Genomic DNA, 20,365 nt, shown 5'->3' with positions numbered 1-20,365 from the left:
AAAGAACTGATCCTTTATTTAATGACCATTTGAAAAGTATTTTAGCTTTATCTGCAGAAAATAATTTGAGGAGGGGAAGTTTTCTTGTGTTGAAAAATAATTGACTGAAGATGCCAAGTCACTTTTTCTGTATTCTACAAGCTACTGCTATCTACCAGATTCAATGAATCAAGGAAAGTGCAGTCTTTTCCTTTAAAACCAGATAATACCATGGAAGAGTAAGATTAAGGGTGGTACAGAAAATATCAATACTATTTAGAAAAACAAAAGTAAAAGGGATTGGATTACGTCATGCCTGAAACTACCTCTTAGACATAGTATTAACAAGTTAAACATTTACACTAGATGGAAATGCAAACAAAATAAACAGGATTATTTCAAGTGATGAAATGAGTTAAATAATCTTTCAGTCTATCATCTGTCATATTAGCTGTAGAGGCACACACACTTAAAATATATCTACATTCTACTATGAAGATTTTAATCTAGTGTTGTTACAAGAAGCAATTATGCATACTAAGCAGAAATACAGGGAATACCACAACAAAAAACCACTCTAATAAGTTCATTCTGTTTAACTGGTGATAGTTTAGAGAAGCAGATCTTTTCACTCTTATAATCTTCTAACTGTGGATTCTATAAACACCTTAGTGAAATTAAAAGTATTAGAAAGAAAAAAAGTGGGTAATTTTTAATATTAGGCTCCTAATATCTTCTCTGAGCACTCTCCACAGTGTTGTACTAATGGCAATCAAGCACTGGTACCCTGAAAAATGTTGGGCTAAAGAGAACTCTGTAAAGAAACACTGCAGGAAAAGATTTATATAGAATTTTAATGGTTGTTTTGTAAACGGGTGCCTTCACTTGCTGCGATGATGGCGGTGAGTCACAGGGAAGAGAATGAGGGGAGCTGCATTGCCGTGGACATGTCCCGGGAGCACAGGGAGCACCCGCAGCTCTGCGTCCCTCCTCGAGGGTTTGTCGCTATTTACAGGCAAAAGCTCATCAGGCAGCTCCAAGGGCAACGGTACCTACTAGTACAAAATGCTTGTCGATTCCCCCATTGCCTCTAAAATACCTGAAGAAGAGCAGACTTGGGAGGAAGGTGCTTCTCTTTTGCCCTAAAAATAATAGTGATTGTAGCAATGACACCACAAGCTGGGCATGAAAGACAAAACGTCAGCAGCTGTGTAACCCATTCCAATAACTGTGAAGCTGATTCACTTGGGACAGCAGGAAGCTTGTGAATTCCTTGCAAAAGGGCAATGGCTTCTGGCAGCAGCCTGTATGGAAATGCCAGCGGTAGAGGAAGGGTGGCAGCAACCAGAGCATTGCCTCCTGCCCATCAGCCGGCCCCGCTTGGCTTTCTGCCTCCTCCTCCTTTTGCTGTCTGTCTCTGTACCCTCCGCGCCTTCTCTGCCAGCACTGGGCAGCCTGGGGGCTGCTGCCCTGGCGTTCCAGGGAGGAGGAGGCCCTGCAGGAGGGTCTTGTGGCCCTGTCAGGAGGCGGCAGACTGTCCCTGTGGTTGCCATTGCCTCCCTTCTCCATCCCCAGCACCACACACGGCAGCTCTCCGTCCTTCCTCCGCAGCAGAAAATGAACTGGGTCGGCGGCAGCCGGTGAGTGAAACTCTTCAAAGGCTGTCAGAAATGGCTCTATGCTGAGCCAGTGTACCCTCACAGACCGGGCACGGTCATGGTGTGTGTGAGAGCCCTGGTGTCCCCTCACAGACCAGGCACGGCCATAGTGGGCGGGAGAGCCCAGGTATCCCCTCACAGACCAGGCACTGCCATCATGGGTGCCACAGCCCCAGTGTTCTTTCACAGACCAGGCACGGCCATGGTGGGTGCGACAAACCCAGTGCCTCGTCGCAGACCAGTAGGGCCCCGGTGTTGTGTAACAGCCCCTGTGTCCCCTCAAGAATGGCAGGACCATGGTGTGTGTTTCAGGCCTGGTGTCCCCTCCTGAACCTCACTGCGTGAGGAGATGCAGGTGCCCTCCCACACCAGGCAGGGTGGGTCACGCTGGGGCCTAGTATCTCTCCGCAGACTGGGGCTGGGTGAGGCCCTCCCGCCTGGGCCTCTCCTCACACCCTCATGAATGGCAGCGATTACCACCTGGGGAAAAAGTTGTCTAGTTATTGAGATTCACTGAAATAGTAAAATAATCACCAACTGAGTTGTAACATTAAAAAAAAAGAGGATAATACTCAATTTCTCTAGGTGCTGTGCCATCTGCCTATCTACCAGAAGTTTAAACCCTACAGATTTTGTCAGCCATTTCAAAGTAGCTTTGCTAAACACAGCTTTATAATCATGCTGACTCTATGCAGAATCAAACTAAAATAATGCCTTACCCATCTGGAAGTCTTCCCAGCAAAATGAGGTTTCTGAAAATTCCTTATGTGAAGCAGGGGGAAGGGAAAGCTTCAGTTTGAAAAAAACCAAAACCAACCCCAACTTTGTCCTAAATGCCTGTCTATCATACTATTCTGTCTGTAAGAAAAAGCAACGTGTAGGAGTATTGCACTCCCTTAGCAAATCATCCTGCTGCTTTGTGTGGCTGTTAATTATCTGTCAGGTTCCTCAGGTGAGTCCGAGATGTGCATTTTAGGTGTTAGAATAATGATCCATTACTGAGGCTTCTACCCACTGCAAGGGTAAATGTTACGTGCATATGTTTAGAAACTCTGTTCTAACTTCAAGCACATTAAAAAAGAGAGAGAAAAAAAAGAAAAAAAAGTCATTCCAAGGGGATACTCCATATTTCTAACTCTCAAAATACCCCGTAATCTTACTGACCCAAGGATTGCAGCCATGTTCACCCTGCTCACAGCAGTGACCCAGTGCTCCAAGTCTATGTGCCATGTCCAGTAGGTAATTAATTTAAGGCTATGTTTAACAAGTGAGATATGTAGTTTAAGGTACTGTCTCCTATATTGCACATGAAACACCTCAAACTTGTAGTGACAATCTATTGTTCTTACCTTTTTTACAAAATGATCAAAATATTCTGTAAAGTCCCAAAAGCTAGAAACTTGTACCGTCCTCCTTTGTTTTCTTGCTAATAAGGTTTTGTAACTATGTTGCAGCATGGCAAGAAAATTAGAAGAAATTACTATGTTGACAAAAGTTTCTTATAATTTTAAGTTTTAAGAAATTAAGAATTGATGAAATGTCGCATTACAGGTCAAATGCCTAAAAGCTTTTCCTTCTGACATTCAATGCATCTGGTAGACCTAAGACAGAATGTGGTCCTATCCTTACCTGTGTAAACCAGGATCAGTTGAAGTGGCTTCCACAGAGATATGTTGACTTTGCTACCTGAAGGTTTGATCCAACGTAACGTAACATAACATAACATAACATAACATAACATAACATAACATAACATAATTTGTATCCTAAATTCTCAATACCATTGGTGAGAAATTCAAGCCATGACTCAAGATTATCCTTTTACAATTAATCATTATTTGCATCTTTCAGGAGCAGAATCATATTAAAGCAGGAAAGGAGAAAGCAAAAGGTAAACAGTTCTAGCCATCTTGGATTTTGTATTGTTATATAAATGCTTCAATTGATTCACTTAGGAAAAACTTTCAAAGCATTTGGAGTGAGACTCAAAACTGTGGCATAACACTGTTTGCCTAACTTCCAGGGCAGAAGTCTTGTTCTAGGTTTACCACACTGAATTCCAGCAAGAAGAGGAGAGAGTAGGAAAAGGCATGAATGAATGAATGAATGAATGTGCCCAACTGAAGTTTTACTGAATTACTTCTGTTACTATATTTTGTTGGTATGTGCTGACACATGGGATTGCTTGAAGCCTCACAGCGACAACCATGTGGTCAGCTAGCCTAGCACACATACGCACAGCTATTTTACTGGGCTACATAAAGGAATGTTAGGCTCATTGAAGTACTTTATTCTGGCATTTGCAAAAGTTGGGCAGCTTTATTTATCTTTTGAATCTGAAGTGAAATAATAGAATCAAATTTACCCCTGTCATAGCAGAAGACATTTCAAACAGGAAAGAGAAAGAAAACAGTAAGAGAAAACAGTTATAACCATAGAGAAGTCCGTTTCCTCCTCAGCAGCTGGGAAAAAAGAGTCAGTAGAGGGAAACTCCACCACTGAAACTGCTACTCCGCAATGCCCAGAGCAGATGCAATGACATATGCAGGAGGAGGAAAAACAGGCTGACAATATGGAGACAATCTCTGAAATTAAAATGTTTACCTAAGGGAACCTGGGAGCAACCAGCAGCTTGTTGCCCCCATCACATTCCCAGTCTCCTCGAGACCTGTAAATACTCAAAATATCTATTTCCTCAGGGATTTATTTGTCTGAGCCACATAATTTACATTATAACTATGTAATTTTCTTCAGTGGAGGAGAGAAAACAGGAAAGAACCTGACAGGATTGTTTTTAGTAACTCAGTACTAAATTATTGAACGCAGTGGTAATTTTGTAATTGCTATTATACAATTAATAGTAATTTAGCCATTTAGAGGTGATGGGAAGAAAATATCTGGGACACTGAAGGGACATGGATGCATTTTGGGGGTGTGGACTCCGAAGCAATATGAATTTTGACGTGTTGATTTGTACACAGACTGCTTTTACCTTACTGCCTATATTCTTCTTAACAGAAGAACAAGTATTTTCCATAGTTTGTAACATCCTAGAAAGCTAAAGATTGTGATACAATAAATTACATTGGAAAATAGTTACCAATTAACTAGATACATGTAACTTGCAATCATGAGAGCAATTACATTTCAGAAGAAAAGCCAATGTTATTTTGTCTTTTGGCATAGCCTTCAGTTTTCAATATTCTTCTTGTGGTTAAAATAAAGAAATCTTACTGGTTTTATTTATTCATCTGCTGTGCTTGATGCTAATGATTTTAGGATTATTAATATTCTCCTACAAAATGGAGATTTTTGTTTCCTAAATTTTCCAGAATTATCTGCCTGATATCTTCAAAGTGTCAGTCATATCTCTTTTTGTTCCTTGCGACAAAAAGCCTTTCCCAAGTCCCAGTCTTAGAGATTTTTCTTCTTTACTTTTTTCTCTTTTTTTTAATCGCAAGAGAATTTTCCATGTTGAGAAAGAAAAATTTGGAGAACAATAAAGTCTTTGTGTCATTATAGATGGCCATGTGTATGTAATCTGGCGAATTTATTTGCCTACTAGCTTGTAAACTGCCTAAAAAGCTCAAGTTTAAAAATTTTTAAGACTTTTTCCTTGCAGCATTTTGGTTTGCCTTTTATTTTAAAGAAATATTTTTAATGACCATACACAAAATTTGAGGCATGACTGTTTAAGGACTAAGATTTTGGCATCAAAAGAGCAGTGATTTATTTTCAATATGACCGATACATATACTTGTAGTCATCTTCAAGGCAATAAAATAAACTAAACAGTAGACAGGGTGTAAGAATTCAGAGAGAATTAATAATGTGCTTTTATTATTAGAAATGGTTTGTTAAGAATTATATATGCTGTTGAAACTTCTGTCAAAAACTTATTCTCTCTTTTAAAAAATTTAGGAATTCTTTGAAAAGAAGAAACTTAAATCAAAGATGAAGCTTCTGGAGGTATCATCTCCTAAAAGCTCAGCAGTCAGTTTAGATCTCCTCAATCTGTATGTTGTTAACCAGATATCAACAAAAAAAGACAACACCGGTGAGTTTAGTGTAACAGTGTTCTGACTTCACAGTTAACAGAATCAGTTATCCTTAACTATTACAGCTGTTATTTTAGTTCTTTTTTTTCCATTTGTAACTTAATACTCAAATAAGCGTTGTTTTATTTTTAAAATAAAAACCTGCAAGTAAATACAAAAATTATGATTGAATAAAAAGTCAGGACATAAGAAGAATGAAATAACCTTGGCTACTGGTTACTTCACCTTTAAAACCTTGTACACTTATCGCCTTCCTCATTCCGTCCAATAGTTTTACCCTACATCCATTTCTTCTTCCCTTTGCCATTGAATGGGTTCATTTGTATTCCACTTCCTTTTTAATAATTTTGGGGGGGCATTTGGAATAGTCCATCAGTTCTACCCAGAGTATCTTTCTTAAAATCCGTCATTAAACTCCTAAAAAGCGTCTCTACAACTGAAGTCCTAACTCTTATCCTCTGTGACATATTCATAAACCAGCTTGTGGAGAATTTGTTATCCGATGCCCAGGAAAGGTAGAGGTGACTGAGGAGAGCAACAGAGCCTGTCTACACACAGCAGCTGCCCATAAATAATTTTATACTATAATGCCATTTAGAACTCTCGAATTCAAGAAGAGCTTCTTGAGCTCAAGAATAAATCTCTTGCATTGCTAGTAACAAAGAAAAAACAGCTTTAATTGGATTAAGAAACCTAAGGCAACCACTTTTGTACTCTAATGAAAATTCAGGAAACTGAAGCTCAGCGCTGACATTCCAAACACTTTCGTTGCAGAGAACGTGAGGAAGCCAGTCCACATTAATATCACTGAAGATGTAAAAATACCTATTAGGAGGCACAACATAGAGCTTCCCATGTCACCACTACGTACGCAACACACGCCAAACTTAGATGACATCCAGAACAGGTACTTGTATAAGAAAGGCAGTAGTTAAGCTATAGTGAAGTTCTGGAAAAGGTATTTCATTATAGTCTTATATTTGGGGTATTAAGTAAACATAAACATACCATTCTAAGACAAAGAAGTTTCACAATCACTCCTGGCATTCCAGTGATATGCTTACTGTAAGAGAGTAAATAAATGTATTCTAAATAAAAAACTGTACATGAAGCTGAGACATTTTAAAAAAAAATAATGTTTCTTTACTCATATCAGGTACATACATTAAGTTTATCTCACAGAGCAGGCTATTAAAACAGCATTTTTCACTTACACTGTTCTGCCATCCAACTTCAGACACCCTGAAGTGACTGACACACTGGCTGCTCATAGCTGCTTAAGAATCAGGTCTTTTTAAGATGTGTGGAAAAATATTCTTAAATTATTTTGAAATTAATACTCAGAATGTTTTTAATCTTACAGATCTTATATCTTGTATTTCAAGGTATACCACTTTTATTCTGGTTTTATTCCTTTTACAAGGTTACAAAAGCAAGTATTGGACAGCAGAAGGCAGCATCTCTCGGAGAAAGTAGAATATCAGCATAATGTAAGTAAGTTTATTGTTCTCAACAATGTAAAGCTTAAAATGTGCAACAGTGATTGTATTTTTAAGTGATATTTCAGAGTGACCAAATCCCATGGATACTGAAACATGTGAAGTCTTCCTCTTTAAGGCTATACTGATATGTTATTTGCCAGTCATATTTTATATTTGTTCCTGCTATTTCTTACATATTTCTTGAAAGGCTCATTTTGTTTTAGGCATTTTCCAAATACTTAAGAGTATCTACATGCTAGGCTAGTCACAAAGGATAGAGATTATGGGAAAGAGACTGAGGCCAACAGCAGGTAAATTAAAAACAATACGTAGAAATGTGAAATGATGAAATGTGAGAAGCATAAGCAGAAGTGAGTCTTTAAGAGGAACTTAAGTATGTGGATATAATTGGGAAGTTCATACATTTGTTGAGGTTACAGTGAAAAACACTCTCTAGATAGAATTTAGACTTTTTTTTATGACTCATTCCACTGTTTTTTTTTTTAAATGACCCATTCCACTGGGGTTTAGTAACCTAAACTTAGTTTAGGTTACTCAGACTTGCTTGGTAATACAGCTCCACTGACTCCTGCAGTTCATATCAGATAGGACTCTGAGGAAAAGATGCATGCAAAAGATGCTTGCACAGTATTGTTCTGTATGTTCGTGACCCATTCATGCCAAAGCATGTTTTGCTAGAGTGAGGGAGACAGAGTTTTTCTAGAGTTAAAAGTTCCTTTCTCATGAGTCAGGAAGAATTACTTAGTATGGGTGAAAAGTTTAGCTGTCTAATGTGTTTCAGCCAAGGTCACCATGAGCTGACGCTACTTTTTTTTGATATCACATTAGTTCTTTATGACTTGTTTTCATCTGTTTCTTAAGACAGCAAGGACATATTTCAGATTTAGCATGTCCAGAAATAACGGATCAAAACAATAGCTAACTTTCTCCTCAACTTCCACTTGTTTGGATAGATTTACATCAGTTCATTAAAACACGTGATAACATGCAGTGTGCACGCACAGAAAGCTAATTTATGTATGGATGAAAAAATAAAGCCTAAGGCCTGTATGTTGCAAAGAACTGTCTTTAAAATCTTAACTTGAAGTATATCCAATTTAAGTAATTAAGATATATCCACTTTATTAAGCAGAAAGAGGGGCTATAAAATTTGTAATTTTCATCTTTCTGGAAACGTACAGTTTTGTGGTACAAAGATTTTGTGCAATTAATATACAAGGCTTTTGTACTCCATTAGTAGTTTGTGCTGCTTTCACTGGATAAGATGGATTACAGGCATTACTTCCATGTAGCTGTGGATACAGTGACATTTCATGAGTTTTGCCTTCAGATATCTCCTTGTGTTCCAATCTGCTTGAGATAGCGTTGTTGATCTCACAACATGCTGGAGTTGTCTCCTCAATAGAATAAAATACTTTTCATTTTACTACTTAAGAACCAAGTCAGCAGATCATTTACCTACATGTCTAAAGTTAAAAATGTATTTATACCCATCTCTTCTCAGGATAACATTTGTGTGCGTGCTTCAACTTAAGTAGGTACTTATGTGTTTCCCTGAAAAAATCATATTAGAATACATAAAAATTTTATCTTGCATGTAGTATACGTGCAGAGATGTAAAAGATATAGAAAGGTTTGATTAGTTTGAAATTTATGCTTACATCAGAACAGTTTCAGATAAATAAAATGTCTCTTTGCTATATTTTGTCTAGTTATCACAAGTAACAGAATTAATGTGTGCTGACTCTAGTATGGAACACGAAGACAACATGGCAAGAGCTTTTAGTACCTGTCCATTGTCCTCTTCTGTTTTTTGGTCCTCTAACTGTACACAATTTTCAGAAGAAAATTTCAACACAAACCTAATGGGCAACACTTGGCAACAGACCTATGAAGAGAAGCTGCAAAACCAGGTTTGATTAATATAAATTATATAAATAATTCTGCAGAATTATTTTAAACTAACTTCCATTTATTTGGGGTGTAGAATTAGTGTAATGGTGAAGGTGATTATGAATGATCAACTTCTCTTGTAGGCTGCTGGCAATTAATATTGCATATATGCATATATATGTAATACATTCCATATATTCTATATATACATGTATCCATATTTCCTTTATTGTTATGAAATACGCTTAACCTGAGCTTTTGTTCACTGAGCTCTTGGTATCGCTGATATCTGCAGAGAGTTAGTGACATACCACTGGCTTTCTTTTATTTCTGTCTTGTAAAGTTGGTTAAAGAATGCTGAAATGTATTACAGTTACAAATACAGCTTTCTTAAATGCACAATAACTGGGTATCATATGATCCCAGGTGATCACCATGACCTAATTTGTAATCATGCAGTGTCTCAGTGAGTAACATAGTTCTTACAGTATTCTCAATGCTCCTAAAAGGTTTGAGAAAAGCCTGCTGTTTAATTCAAGTTAAGTTTAAGAAATGATTGAAAGTTACTTGTTCTGATGCATTGTTACTATTTTTTCTTCTTGTTAACTTTGAGGTTCTTAAAAGAATCATCCTTAGAAAAGTAATAGCAAATATAAGGGGGCTCTCATAATATGCTTTATTTTTAGAAAATATACTATTTATTGAAAATAATACACACAGAATTTGTCTGATCACCCATGGTATTTTAAGATCTTGAGGTAAGTGAGGAAGGAGTACTTCAAGGCTTCAGAAGGGGAGGTGTTGGGTTGTTCAGGGAAAGGGTAAGCAGAAACCCGCCGAAAGCTGACCTGAAGGAAAAAGGAGGCCAAGAAAGATATGTTCAAAACACAAGGACGGTCCACCTCAAGGTACAAAAGAATGAGTAGGTCCTGGAGGCCAGTTTGGCTGAATCAGGGAACTCCTGACTGAGCTCAAATGCAACAAGGAAGTGTGGAAAGAGGGATGCCCTGCCCCGGAAGAATACAGAAATGGCCCCTGAGCTTGGAGGGGTGGCATTAGGATGGCCAGAGATGAAACTCACAAGGAGTGAGAAGAGCAACAAGGAGGACTTCTATAGGTATGTCATCAGCAAAAGGAAACCAAGGAAAATGCTGTCCACTGCTAACAGAGCTGATGACCTAGTGGCAAAGGACATGGAAAATCTTCAAGCTTAGTAGAGAGTTTGGGGAAGAGTGGTACAAAACAGTAGTGAAGGAACAAGTTAGGGAATCCTTAGTAACCTGGACATAAAGAAATACATGGTACTGGACAGGGTGCATCCAAGTATCTTGAGGGAGCTGGATGACACCACTGCAGGGCAGATGTCTACCATCTTTGAAAGACTGTGATGATCAGGAAAGCTTCTCAGTGACATGAAATACACAAATGTTATGCCCATCTGCAAAAACATAAGCATGATCTGGGGAAGTATCATCTCACCTCTGTCCCCGAAAGGATTATGGAACTAGAGTTCCCAGAGGCAATTCCAAGGTACATGAAGAACAAGGTCACTGGGAACAGTCAGCATAGATTTACCAAGACCATACTGTGCCTGATGAACCTGATTGCCTTCTGTGATGAAATGACTAGCTCTATGAGTAAGGGAGAGCAGCAGATATTATTTACCTTGACTTTAAGAAGGCTTTTGACAAGCTTTCCCATGGGATCCTAGTAGTGGGGAGGTATGAACCAGATGAGTGGACAATAAGATGGGTAAAAACTGGCTGTTACCATCATGCTCAAAGTAGTTGTCTGTGGGCTAAAGTCTAATTTGCAACAGTCAGTAATGTCAGGGATCCCCAGAGATTAATACCAAGTCTGGTTCATCTTCATTAGAGAGTTGGACAATAGGACAGAACATACCCTCAGCACCTCAGCAGTTTCGTGCATGACACCAAATTGTGAGAATGATCATTACAATAGCAGGGCTGCTACTCAGAGGGATCTTGACAAGCAGGAAGCCACCAGGAACCTCTATAGTTTAACACAGAGAAATACAAAGCCCTGCACCTTGGGAGAAATAACCTCACACATCAGTGCAGGTGGGGACTGATTGAGTAGGCAGAAATTTTGCAGAGAAGGACCTGAGCGTGCTGGTGGACAAGAAGTTGCACGTGAGTCAGCAGTGCACCCTTGTAAGCAGCAAAGGCCAACTATGTAGAGGGCTGCATTAGAAAGAGCATACCCAGCAGTCAAAGGCACGTGATTATTTCCCTGTGAACAACATATGTCGGAACACATCTGAAATACTGTATCCAGTTTTGGGACCCCCAGTACAAGAAAGAGATCAATAAACTGTAGCAAGACCAATGAAGGGCCACAAAACTTGTTAGGGGATTGGAGCACATGATGAATGTGGAGAGACTGAGTGAAGAGGGCTGTCACAGCCTGGGAAAGAGAAGGCTCTGGGGGTGTGGGGTGAAATAAGTGCTGTCTTCAGCAGTCTAAACAGGGTTACAGACAGGACAGAGCCAGAGGTACACAGTGAAATGGCAAGAAGTAAAAGTCACAAGCTTCAACAATGGAAATTCTGTTTGTATAGGAAAAAATATTGTCACAAAAGTAGCTAAGCACTAGACGAGGCCATCCAAACAGGTTGTGGAATCTCAGTCCAGAACAATCCTCAACAATCGGGACTAACCTTGAAGCTGGCCCTGCTTTGAGCAGGTTGGACTAGATACCCCTTGAGGTCCCTTCCAGACAACACATTTCTATGAAGATGTGATCTGCAGTGGAACTTCAGCTTGTTACAGTCTATTAAGCTTGTTTGTACTATGGGAGGATGGGGTGCTAAAAGGACATTTTGCATATTAACAGTGATATGGAAATATGGAAAAGTATGAGTTATAGAGAACTCGGACTGTAAGGAGGTTTTGGCTCTTACTGTAAAGATAAAAAGAAGTAAAAATATTGGGAAAACATGTATATTGTTTTCAAACCCAACCTTAACATTTAAAACACTATAACCATTATAGATATTCAGAGTTTGACAGCTTCTACTGTTTTCTCAGCCAGGAAATAGTTCTGATCAAGACCCTTGGATTACAAAACCTTCAAGCCAGTGTATTTTCAGGAAGTCTGATAGGGTGCCTCAGGAACTGTTTAGGCCATTGCATAGGTAGGCAATGATTTTACGTTAAAGAGAGAAGTAACAGTCAAGTTTAAGTGAGCAAAATATGAATATAATCTAAAATTTATTGCTACTTGATTTTTCACTGATTTTTGGTTCTTTTCAAATAGAAATTGAAATTAAATTGAAAGACTGAACATACCAAGTATTTAAATCTGCTAAAAGGCAGCAAAATGTGAATTTTAGGTAGGCAATTGGAACCTTGATCTGTTTTTTGCACGATGGTGTTAATGAATTCATCCCGAGTGAGAAGCACAGATTTACTAAGAGGCCACAGGGAGGGTAGCTGCCCCAGATTTCATTAGTTCTGGTCACTGTTGCAAGTGCTTTTCTGATGACCTTGGTGGAGTAACTTCTCCACCTACATTGTTTACATTTGGGATTCCAGGAGCAAAGCATTTTTCCTTCTCTTTTATACCTGATCATACTATAGCTTTTTTTTTTTTTTTAGAATCGGTTCAGTAATACTTTTATGAGAATACACACTTTTTAAAAAAAAAGAATGTGTAGAAATCTAGAATATATTTCTTTTTGTATGTGCTGATTTAAAATCTTTTTATTCACAGAGGGTTTAGGGCCAGACTCATTTATACTGAACATTTTAATTCATTTTCTTTCCAGGGACTCTTGCCTTGGATCTAGGGGTCCCACAGGGCCAATCTTCTTTTTTTCTTTTTATTCTGTAAGTCTGCCTTCTGCTTGAAAGTTCCTGTCAGTCTCTAGCTTTGGCTGGATAGAGCCATAAAAAGGCCATATATTTTTTTTGCAATTCCTGAAGTACCTACAGTCTGTTTGCCTGGGGAGTCAAGTGGCTGATAAGCTCACTGACCACATGGTGACTAGATGAACACATCAGCTTCCAGTCTTAGCCACCTTAACTTTCTCTTTCTTTCTTCTCTTAGCTTCTCCCGGCTTTCTCCAGCAAAACCTAAAATGAGGATAGCATTCACCTTGCTGTATATCTTGGTGAATTCCTGATGCATATCTTTACATTAAAGCCCTACCTAATCTTATCTCACCCACATCTCCCCTTTCATTTCTCCGCAGGCCCTCAGGCCTGCACTTGTCTTCTTATGGTGCCTCCCTTAGTCCTCTGCCCTTTCATGGCTTGCTAACAACTTCTCCTTTCCAACAGTTCTTCAAATCCTTTTCTTTGTATCATACCATCCTTGTTTTATTTTCATCCATTATTGTCCATAAATTCTTATACTTCAAGAGCTGGCAATTCTCCTGGGAAGGGAGTTTCTTTTGCTGTGTGTGAAAAGTAGAGTATAAACTCATACAATCGTTTAATGTAATTGTAACATACTGATGATGTAATCAATGTGCATACATCTGAGAGCTGTGGCACTTCAAGATCATTAAACACTAACTAAAAATTGTAGATGTCCTATAAAAGTAGCAGATATCTTTCACTCTGAATAGTGCTTAGCTACTTCCTCATCTACTATTAACTTTTACTTAACATTACAAAATGTTCAGCTGGAGTAAAGAAGGAGCGTCTGAATTGCTTCACAAAATGTTTCTACCTTCCTCATATAGATCTATCCAAGTTTCTCCAGAAACAAACTCTAGCATGTTTAGCCTTTTAAAACTGTTCGGGCTGGGTGTGTGGGTGTGTGTTTGTGTGAGTCCCTGTAAGTAGTGGACACTACTTTCTCACTTAGTTCTCTAGGATCTTTATACAATTCCAAGTATTTGCTGATCAAAACATTACAAATTTTTTTCCAGTAAGAGTTTTCTGTACTACATTTCAGTTTCAAGTTCCATTGATTGCATTGCTTATTTTTTTTTTAAAGAAAGGGCCACCTTTTTGCCAATTCTCTGTGCTTCAGAAACCTCGCAACTTTTTGCTCAGAGTTTCTGAAAGGTCAGTCACTAGATCAAGCCTAGAAAAAAGCAGCAAAAATTTTAGACTAAGAGCCAAGTAAGTGAAAACACAATAGCTTTCATGCTGATGATGCTAGTATGATAGCATCTTCAAAACCCCTATCAAAAGTGGGGTAGGGAAGTGTGGGCAAAACAAAATGACTGGCCTCCTGACAGTGGAATAGAAAATTTCTATGCTGAATTAGGATTACTGACCTCAAGTACAAACAGAAGTCACTTGCTAATGAGACCAGGAATTAAGCAGTACACAGAGCTTGTTAAGGGCTTTCAGTACAGGAGAGAAGTGTAGTCTTAAAGAACAAACTATTTTTATGAAAAGAAGCAGTTGTCTTCCTCTTTTTCTTCTTTTCTTCCCGCCCCCCTCCCCCCCAAAGTGGCCGCCTTTGGTCAGCTGGTGGAGCAGCAGTGACATACTGTGGCTGATTTTATACATCACAGTTCCCTGCTTGGGAGGATGTGCTCCATGTCTTGGTATGTTTGGAGACATCCTAAAACAGAACCTTTTTTAAATCAACTTTACTATAAAGTGGAAATAAAATACAGGATACTTTTTCAGTTGAAATAATGTACATTTGGGACAAAAGCAAGTGTGATAAACAGTGAAGTCTTTGATATTTTTATCACAAAGTTATCATAATTTGTTGTGTTAATAATATTTTGCTTGTTTATATACTGAGCAAACTGGTTTTTCTTTTCTACCCGCCCTCCACCTCACCCCCCACTCCTAGGCCAGACTATATGAATTCTGCCAGGAAAAATCCAGTGATAATGACCAGTAACGAATCAGAAAACAGTGAAGGAATTAAAGAACCATTGTTTGATGTTGTGAAAGAAACTGCAGAACTGAAAGCTCCCCAAGATGGTAGTGATTGTTCCTTTCTGGCACTGTTTGAAGATGAGAAACAACCAATCCATAATAATCCTTCCACAAACCATTTTAATCCTTCTGTTAACCAAAGTAATGCTGCCATTTTTTACATTGATCCTGATGATAGAAATCCCATTTTTTACATTGATCCTGATGATAGAGATCAAATGACCAACAGAAATTTTCCCTGTAATACTAGAAAGGCTTATCCTGCAAGCAGTGCAAAAAAAAGTTCCATAGACAGACACCTCGAAGGCATTTTCACAGCTCCTGAACAGGTTTTACTTAAAAGTAACAGTGCCGCAAGTGCAAACTACAGGAAAACCAGTGGACTTCATAAAATCCACCTGCAGGACTTTCATGAGGGACAGCACTACTTCATACACTCTGAAAGCAAAGAAAAACCTGCAGACCTTGAAAAACTTGGTAAGCGTCAATATTTTAAGTACATATATTCTGGTTTTTATTCTCCTTTTGAAGGCACGTGTTTTTATGGCCAGAGATGTACCTGCCCTGACCAAAAATATGTCATGACTCTTCAGAATGCAGTAATTAAATTTTAAATCAAATTATTTACATTATTTTTAAAAGTTGACAGAAGCATTTTTTTCAAATTGCATTTATGCTATTGCATTTTAAAATCAAGGTTTACTTCTTTATTTTAGAGACATTTGCTTATCACCATGATCAGCCGATTAACTTAAAGGAGAATGTGCAAAACTATTCAAGAAAAAAAAGGTGAGTACCATAGAAATTAGCAATCTATTAACTAGTGATAACTGCAGAAATCTTGCTGAATTGGAGAAATCCTGCCAAGAGGACATGAAGGCAAAATTCTAAGCAGTATTACTGAGGACCCAAGTTTTGTCAGTGAAAATAGTAGTGAATAATGTGAATAAACATAGGCTCATGTAAGCCCTTTGTACCATTGTTAGTCTGCTCATAATAAGCACAAAGAAAGGCTGCCTCATGGGACTATTTTGAGTCCCCGAAGCAAAGCTGTTGCTCTTGACTTGCCCTCTAAAAGACCCTGTCTCTTCCACTGACAACAGAGGAAGTTAGTGTCTTCCCTGGGCTAAAGTTACCATATGTGAGTGCCCCGTGTTTTACGAAAGACGGTTTTATCAATGACTCTGATCTGTAACACCTCCTGTTTTACAATGCAGGACTATCTTTTGTCATCTCTCATCTTACATTTTGCATTTCAATGGAAGTGAAGTTTGTGAAAAACAGATTCTTGGTGTCAAATCTCAGGTTCAGAAATAAGTTCAATGATCTCAATAGTGGGAAGCATTTAATGGGTACTGAAGACAAAATAAACATTGAAGACAAAAAGATCACCAGTAATGACTTTAATGCAGAAAGAAAATAAAAATTACAGCAGGGGAAAACAGTTACCAGAGAACTCTGTGTTTGCATCCCTCAGTAATGATGAGTCTGTGAAAGAGTCAGCCTGGAGACAGAACCAGCTCTTTGGATTTGAAGAGGTAACTTTTTAAAAAGAGAGACATTCTTTTTTGTCAAACTTACTGTTTGCGCCATTTGTTTGAGGTGGACAAGGAATGTCCACAACAGTTAGAAACTGAATTTAGCTTCACTGAATTAACTTAACTTCTGCGGAAGCTTCTTTTCCATCATAGTTTATACAAGGCATCCAGAAAGAATAGCTTCTAGTTAAATGATTCAGATAAATAGCCCTTTCAGGCCCATATTTTATGCGGTTTGATTCACACCTGAGTTGGTGCCTGAGATACATTGTGTACGTAAGTTGCCCATAAACCCTTAGGATCAGATTCTGCAGATGGTGCCCAGATATTATATGTACACTTTGGTATTATAAAGGAGCTTTATGCCAGTATACATATAAAGAATCTTTCAGATACTTTGCCCATAGAAGTAACCCAGGTACCTACAGTATTGCTTAGGGGTTTTGTACCTCTTAAAATAATTTGCAGTACAGTGCAGTGACTCCTTTATGTAATACAGAAACTGAATGTTCCTCACTTAACCTGACGGGATGATGCAGCTGAACCCTTACTATTAACACTTAATTATTTTTAAAAGTTCACAGCACAAGAGAAAGACTGTAAGTTTGGAGCGAGTTCAAATCTTCATGAGATGGAGAAGGGTTAGTACCATTTATACATTATTAATTAAAAATCAGATTTTTCTCTACACGTGAAACTGAAACAGTTACTTTTAAAGCCAGGGAGAAGTGTTTTGATCTTTTTAGGATGTTACATTTGATGAGGGCTTGTATTTTTGATTCACACAGCACTGTATAAAGAAGACTAGCATTACCAGGTAATTAAGAACTATCTGTGTTTGCTTTTCCTTGAAGAGCTAAATTCAGGTTAACTTCTCTCCGGTGAGTATTACACACATATTTTTCATTGTCCCATTTCCTCCAAAGTTGTTCCCTAAACTGAAAAAACAGCTCTGAAAGTAAGGATAACTGCTCAAAAAAAAAAAAAAATCCATGAGAAAGAACAAGAGTATTAATCTGAACATCACAACTCAAGTTTACTAACATCACCATATAGTAAAAGTACCAACTTGGACATGTTTTATTCCTTAATTAATATCTTCATTAGATGTTTGACATGTGCCATTTTATTGGTCCAGTCTTTACAAATCTTTATTCTCTCCACTAGACTATGTGCTGCCATTCCGCACAGAGTGAAGGGATTCAGCAGGGAGATCCCACGTCCATTTTGCTCCCTCAGTAGCTGCAGGGGCCAGCTGGGCTGGCTGTATTTCAGAGCAGAAGATTTCCCAAGGGACTCCAAGAGAAAAACATGTAACTTGTGTGGCAGCCAATGTGTGCAGGGAATTCGCGGCGTTCTCTCCCAGCCCTTGCTCTGCAGAATCCTTCCTCCTTTTGGGCAGCACAGTTCTGCTGCTGGTGGTGCAAGCTGCTGATTAACAGCATAGCTGAAGCTTTGGGACACCCATCTCACACTTTCTGTTAAGATTGTTGTCCTGAGAGGAAAAAAAATGGCTGTTGCCAAGACCTACATGGACCTCACTAACACTTTATTCTTTAAACAGTATCTTAAAACTGCATCAGAAGTAGTAATGCTTAATTTCATATGCTGTACTTGAGAGTTGGATGTTTGGGGAATTTTTGGTGAGGAACCTTTCTTTCCTTTTCGTCTCATTTTTCAGATGTGGAGTCATCACTCAGCAGCCAGTCTCCCAGTTACTCTCCAAGGCAGACAGAGAGCTGTTTCAGCTCTAGTCCTGACACGGTGAGTGCTGCCCCTTTGTGGGTTTCCAGGGGTTCATCTGAATGGTATCTGTATGCCTGAGTGCATCTAAGGGTGGATGTAGCTGGAATCTTATTTACGGTTTTGTTTTGTACAAGGCAACTTCTTGTGAGAAAGGCAAGAAATTGATTGTAATTTTTGATTAATTAATCAAAATTATTAATCAAAATGATAATGAAATGATAATTAAATGATTAATTGTAAATTTTCTGGAGTAGTTTAACAGACATGTGGTCTGGTCTCTTGATAATACCAGGCCTTGTGGAATTACAGTAACATGCCTCTGGGAAGATGCTGAGCAAACAACTTCTGCATTCTCCCTTGATGTATAGCTGCTCCTTGATGTATAGCTGCCTTATATTACATGCCTGTATGGCAGGAGGATTTGACACGCTATGTGTTTTCAGCCATTCTGGAACACAAAAATGCCACAATGTAAGAATATAAATTCTGTATGAGAGTGAAGATCCACCTTACCCACCTTCTCTTTAACAAAGGCCAGGAGTACATCCTGAGAGAAAGAATAAAAAAAACCCTAAACAACCAAAACCAGAGAGTTCTGATCTTTCTGTTTATTTCATTAACTCAGTTATTAGTTAGTCATTAACTTGGTCCTTAGTTATTGAAATATTTAAACAGTTACATTCACACAATTCTGTTCAAACAGTCTGAAGAGGAAGACACAGCCAAAAAGAAGGAATATCTGAATGAACGGTTCTTGAAGATAGATGATGCTAACACAGTCTCAGCCTCAGCAAGCAGAGAGCCTCCCAAGACCTCTCACACCAGAAGTGTGCCTCTCCAGCCCAGCAGTATTTTGACTAGAGAAGAAGCAAACCATCTTCAGGAGAAAGACTCTATTGTACATGCCACAGAGGAGGAAAATAAAGACCACATCACCCCATCTGAGGACAGCTCATTACACCGAGCCCTTAAAAAAGAGCATGTCACGTGCAGTACCAGGTGTGACGCTTGGTCGCAGACAGAGAGCTCTGTTACAGAAGTAAGGAAAGTGGATGTTGCCACCCAGTGTGGCCCCCTGCAGATGTGCAGCTGTGGGAGCTCCCTCCCCTCTGCCCCCAGCCCGGGGGGGGTCCCTCCTCCCAGCACCGCAGGCACCGCTGGAGGGCACAAAATGCCAGCACATGAGGTGCTGCAGCCTGCAGGCGCAGGCAGTGCAGCTGGAATAGTGGCCTTTTCTTCTGAAGCCGAGTATCCGAGTTTGGCTGGCAGAAGGACTCTAGAGGTGCTGAACTACATTGATATAATGAAGGAGAAAGATAAGCAGTGACCAGCTAGAATGGCACGTAGGGAATACAGAAGTTTTGTCCCGTTCTCGGTGTGTTTCATTTCATTGGCATATTTTTATTTTTCTAGCCCGGTTAGACAAAATACTCTTTTTGCTGTTTGTTAGTATAAACTATGGATGTCTCTCTACCTACTGCTGTCTCCAACTATGGATTTCTATAGATCTCCAACCGGCAACATAGGATTTTACAATAGCCTAGTAATACAAACCTTAGGAATTAGATTGGCTTCCCCACCATATACCCATAGGATTCTGTACCTTGGGATTGACTTTGCTTCTCTTGAAGGTAGTGGAAAGATTCTGTTTCACTTGAAAGCATATTTGATGTGGCTTTCAGTTCAGAACTATTGTCTGATTCTTATCCATTTTAACAGGCAAATTAGCCTTTGACATATGTTTGTACTAAATATAAAAATGGGAAAAACCAGAAAATGTACATCTGCACACATTGAATAGAATGTAACTTGAAAAGAATGAATTTATTAATTTATACCAAAAAACTCCCAACCAAATGCTTAATCTTCCTTCCTGGCAGATCTATTGATTCATTCTCTGACTGTTAATACTGACAAATTTTTATGTGTTTCTGTATTTTGCCTGCAGATTGAAACATCTGAAATGCTTTCCTCTTCATTTTGGTATTTGTGTGAAGCTACAAATCACAACAAATAAAAGTTTCTGATAATATTGTTTTTAGGTCATTTTCTTTTCTTCTAGAAAAGTTCCTAGTAAAGGTGGCAGGGAGATGCACTCTGTTACTGACATATTCT

The 20,365-nt window shown here is 38.7% G+C and overlaps 1 protein-coding gene across 1 annotated transcript; it reads left to right on the top strand.

The window, feature by feature from the left end:
- Window positions 1–1,596: 1,596 nt before the first annotated feature.
- Window positions 1,597–19,577, top strand: LOC104625139 (chromosome unknown open reading frame, human C12orf40). The gene is made up of 13 exons (XM_010292689.1): window positions 1,597–1,619; window positions 3,489–3,528; window positions 5,559–5,694; window positions 6,470–6,602; window positions 7,119–7,185; window positions 8,910–9,110; window positions 12,141–12,247; window positions 14,878–15,443; window positions 15,683–15,755; window positions 16,444–16,504; window positions 17,082–17,145; window positions 18,186–18,268; window positions 18,954–19,577. The coding sequence occupies exons 1-13, from the start codon at window positions 1,597–1,599 to the stop codon at window positions 19,575–19,577; spliced, it is 2,178 nt and encodes a 725-aa protein (XP_010290991.1).
- The last annotated feature ends 788 nt before the right edge of the window (window positions 19,578–20,365 follow it).

This window comes from Phaethon lepturus, unplaced genomic scaffold (assembly GCF_000687285.1).
Source record: "Phaethon lepturus isolate BGI_N335 unplaced genomic scaffold, ASM68728v1 scaffold17728, whole genome shotgun sequence".
NCBI lineage: Eukaryota > Metazoa > Chordata > Aves > Phaethontiformes > Phaethontidae > Phaethon > Phaethon lepturus.
This window is presented reverse-complemented; position numbering and strand designations above follow the sequence as displayed.

What these genes read in the sequence shown, in the direction of transcription:
- LOC104625139 (XM_010292689.1), top strand. Translation starts at nt 1,597, where the DNA reads ATGAACTGGGTCGGCGGCAGCCG. An exon ending in AGGAAAGGAGAAAGCAAAAG is followed by an intron (nt 3,529 to 5,558) that starts GTAAACAGTTCT and finishes TAAAAAATTTAG; the next exon opens with GAATTCTTTGAAAAGAAGAA. An exon ending in TGCAGACCTTGAAAAACTTG is followed by an intron (nt 15,444 to 15,682) that starts GTAAGCGTCAAT and finishes TCTTTATTTTAG; the next exon opens with AGACATTTGCTTATCACCAT.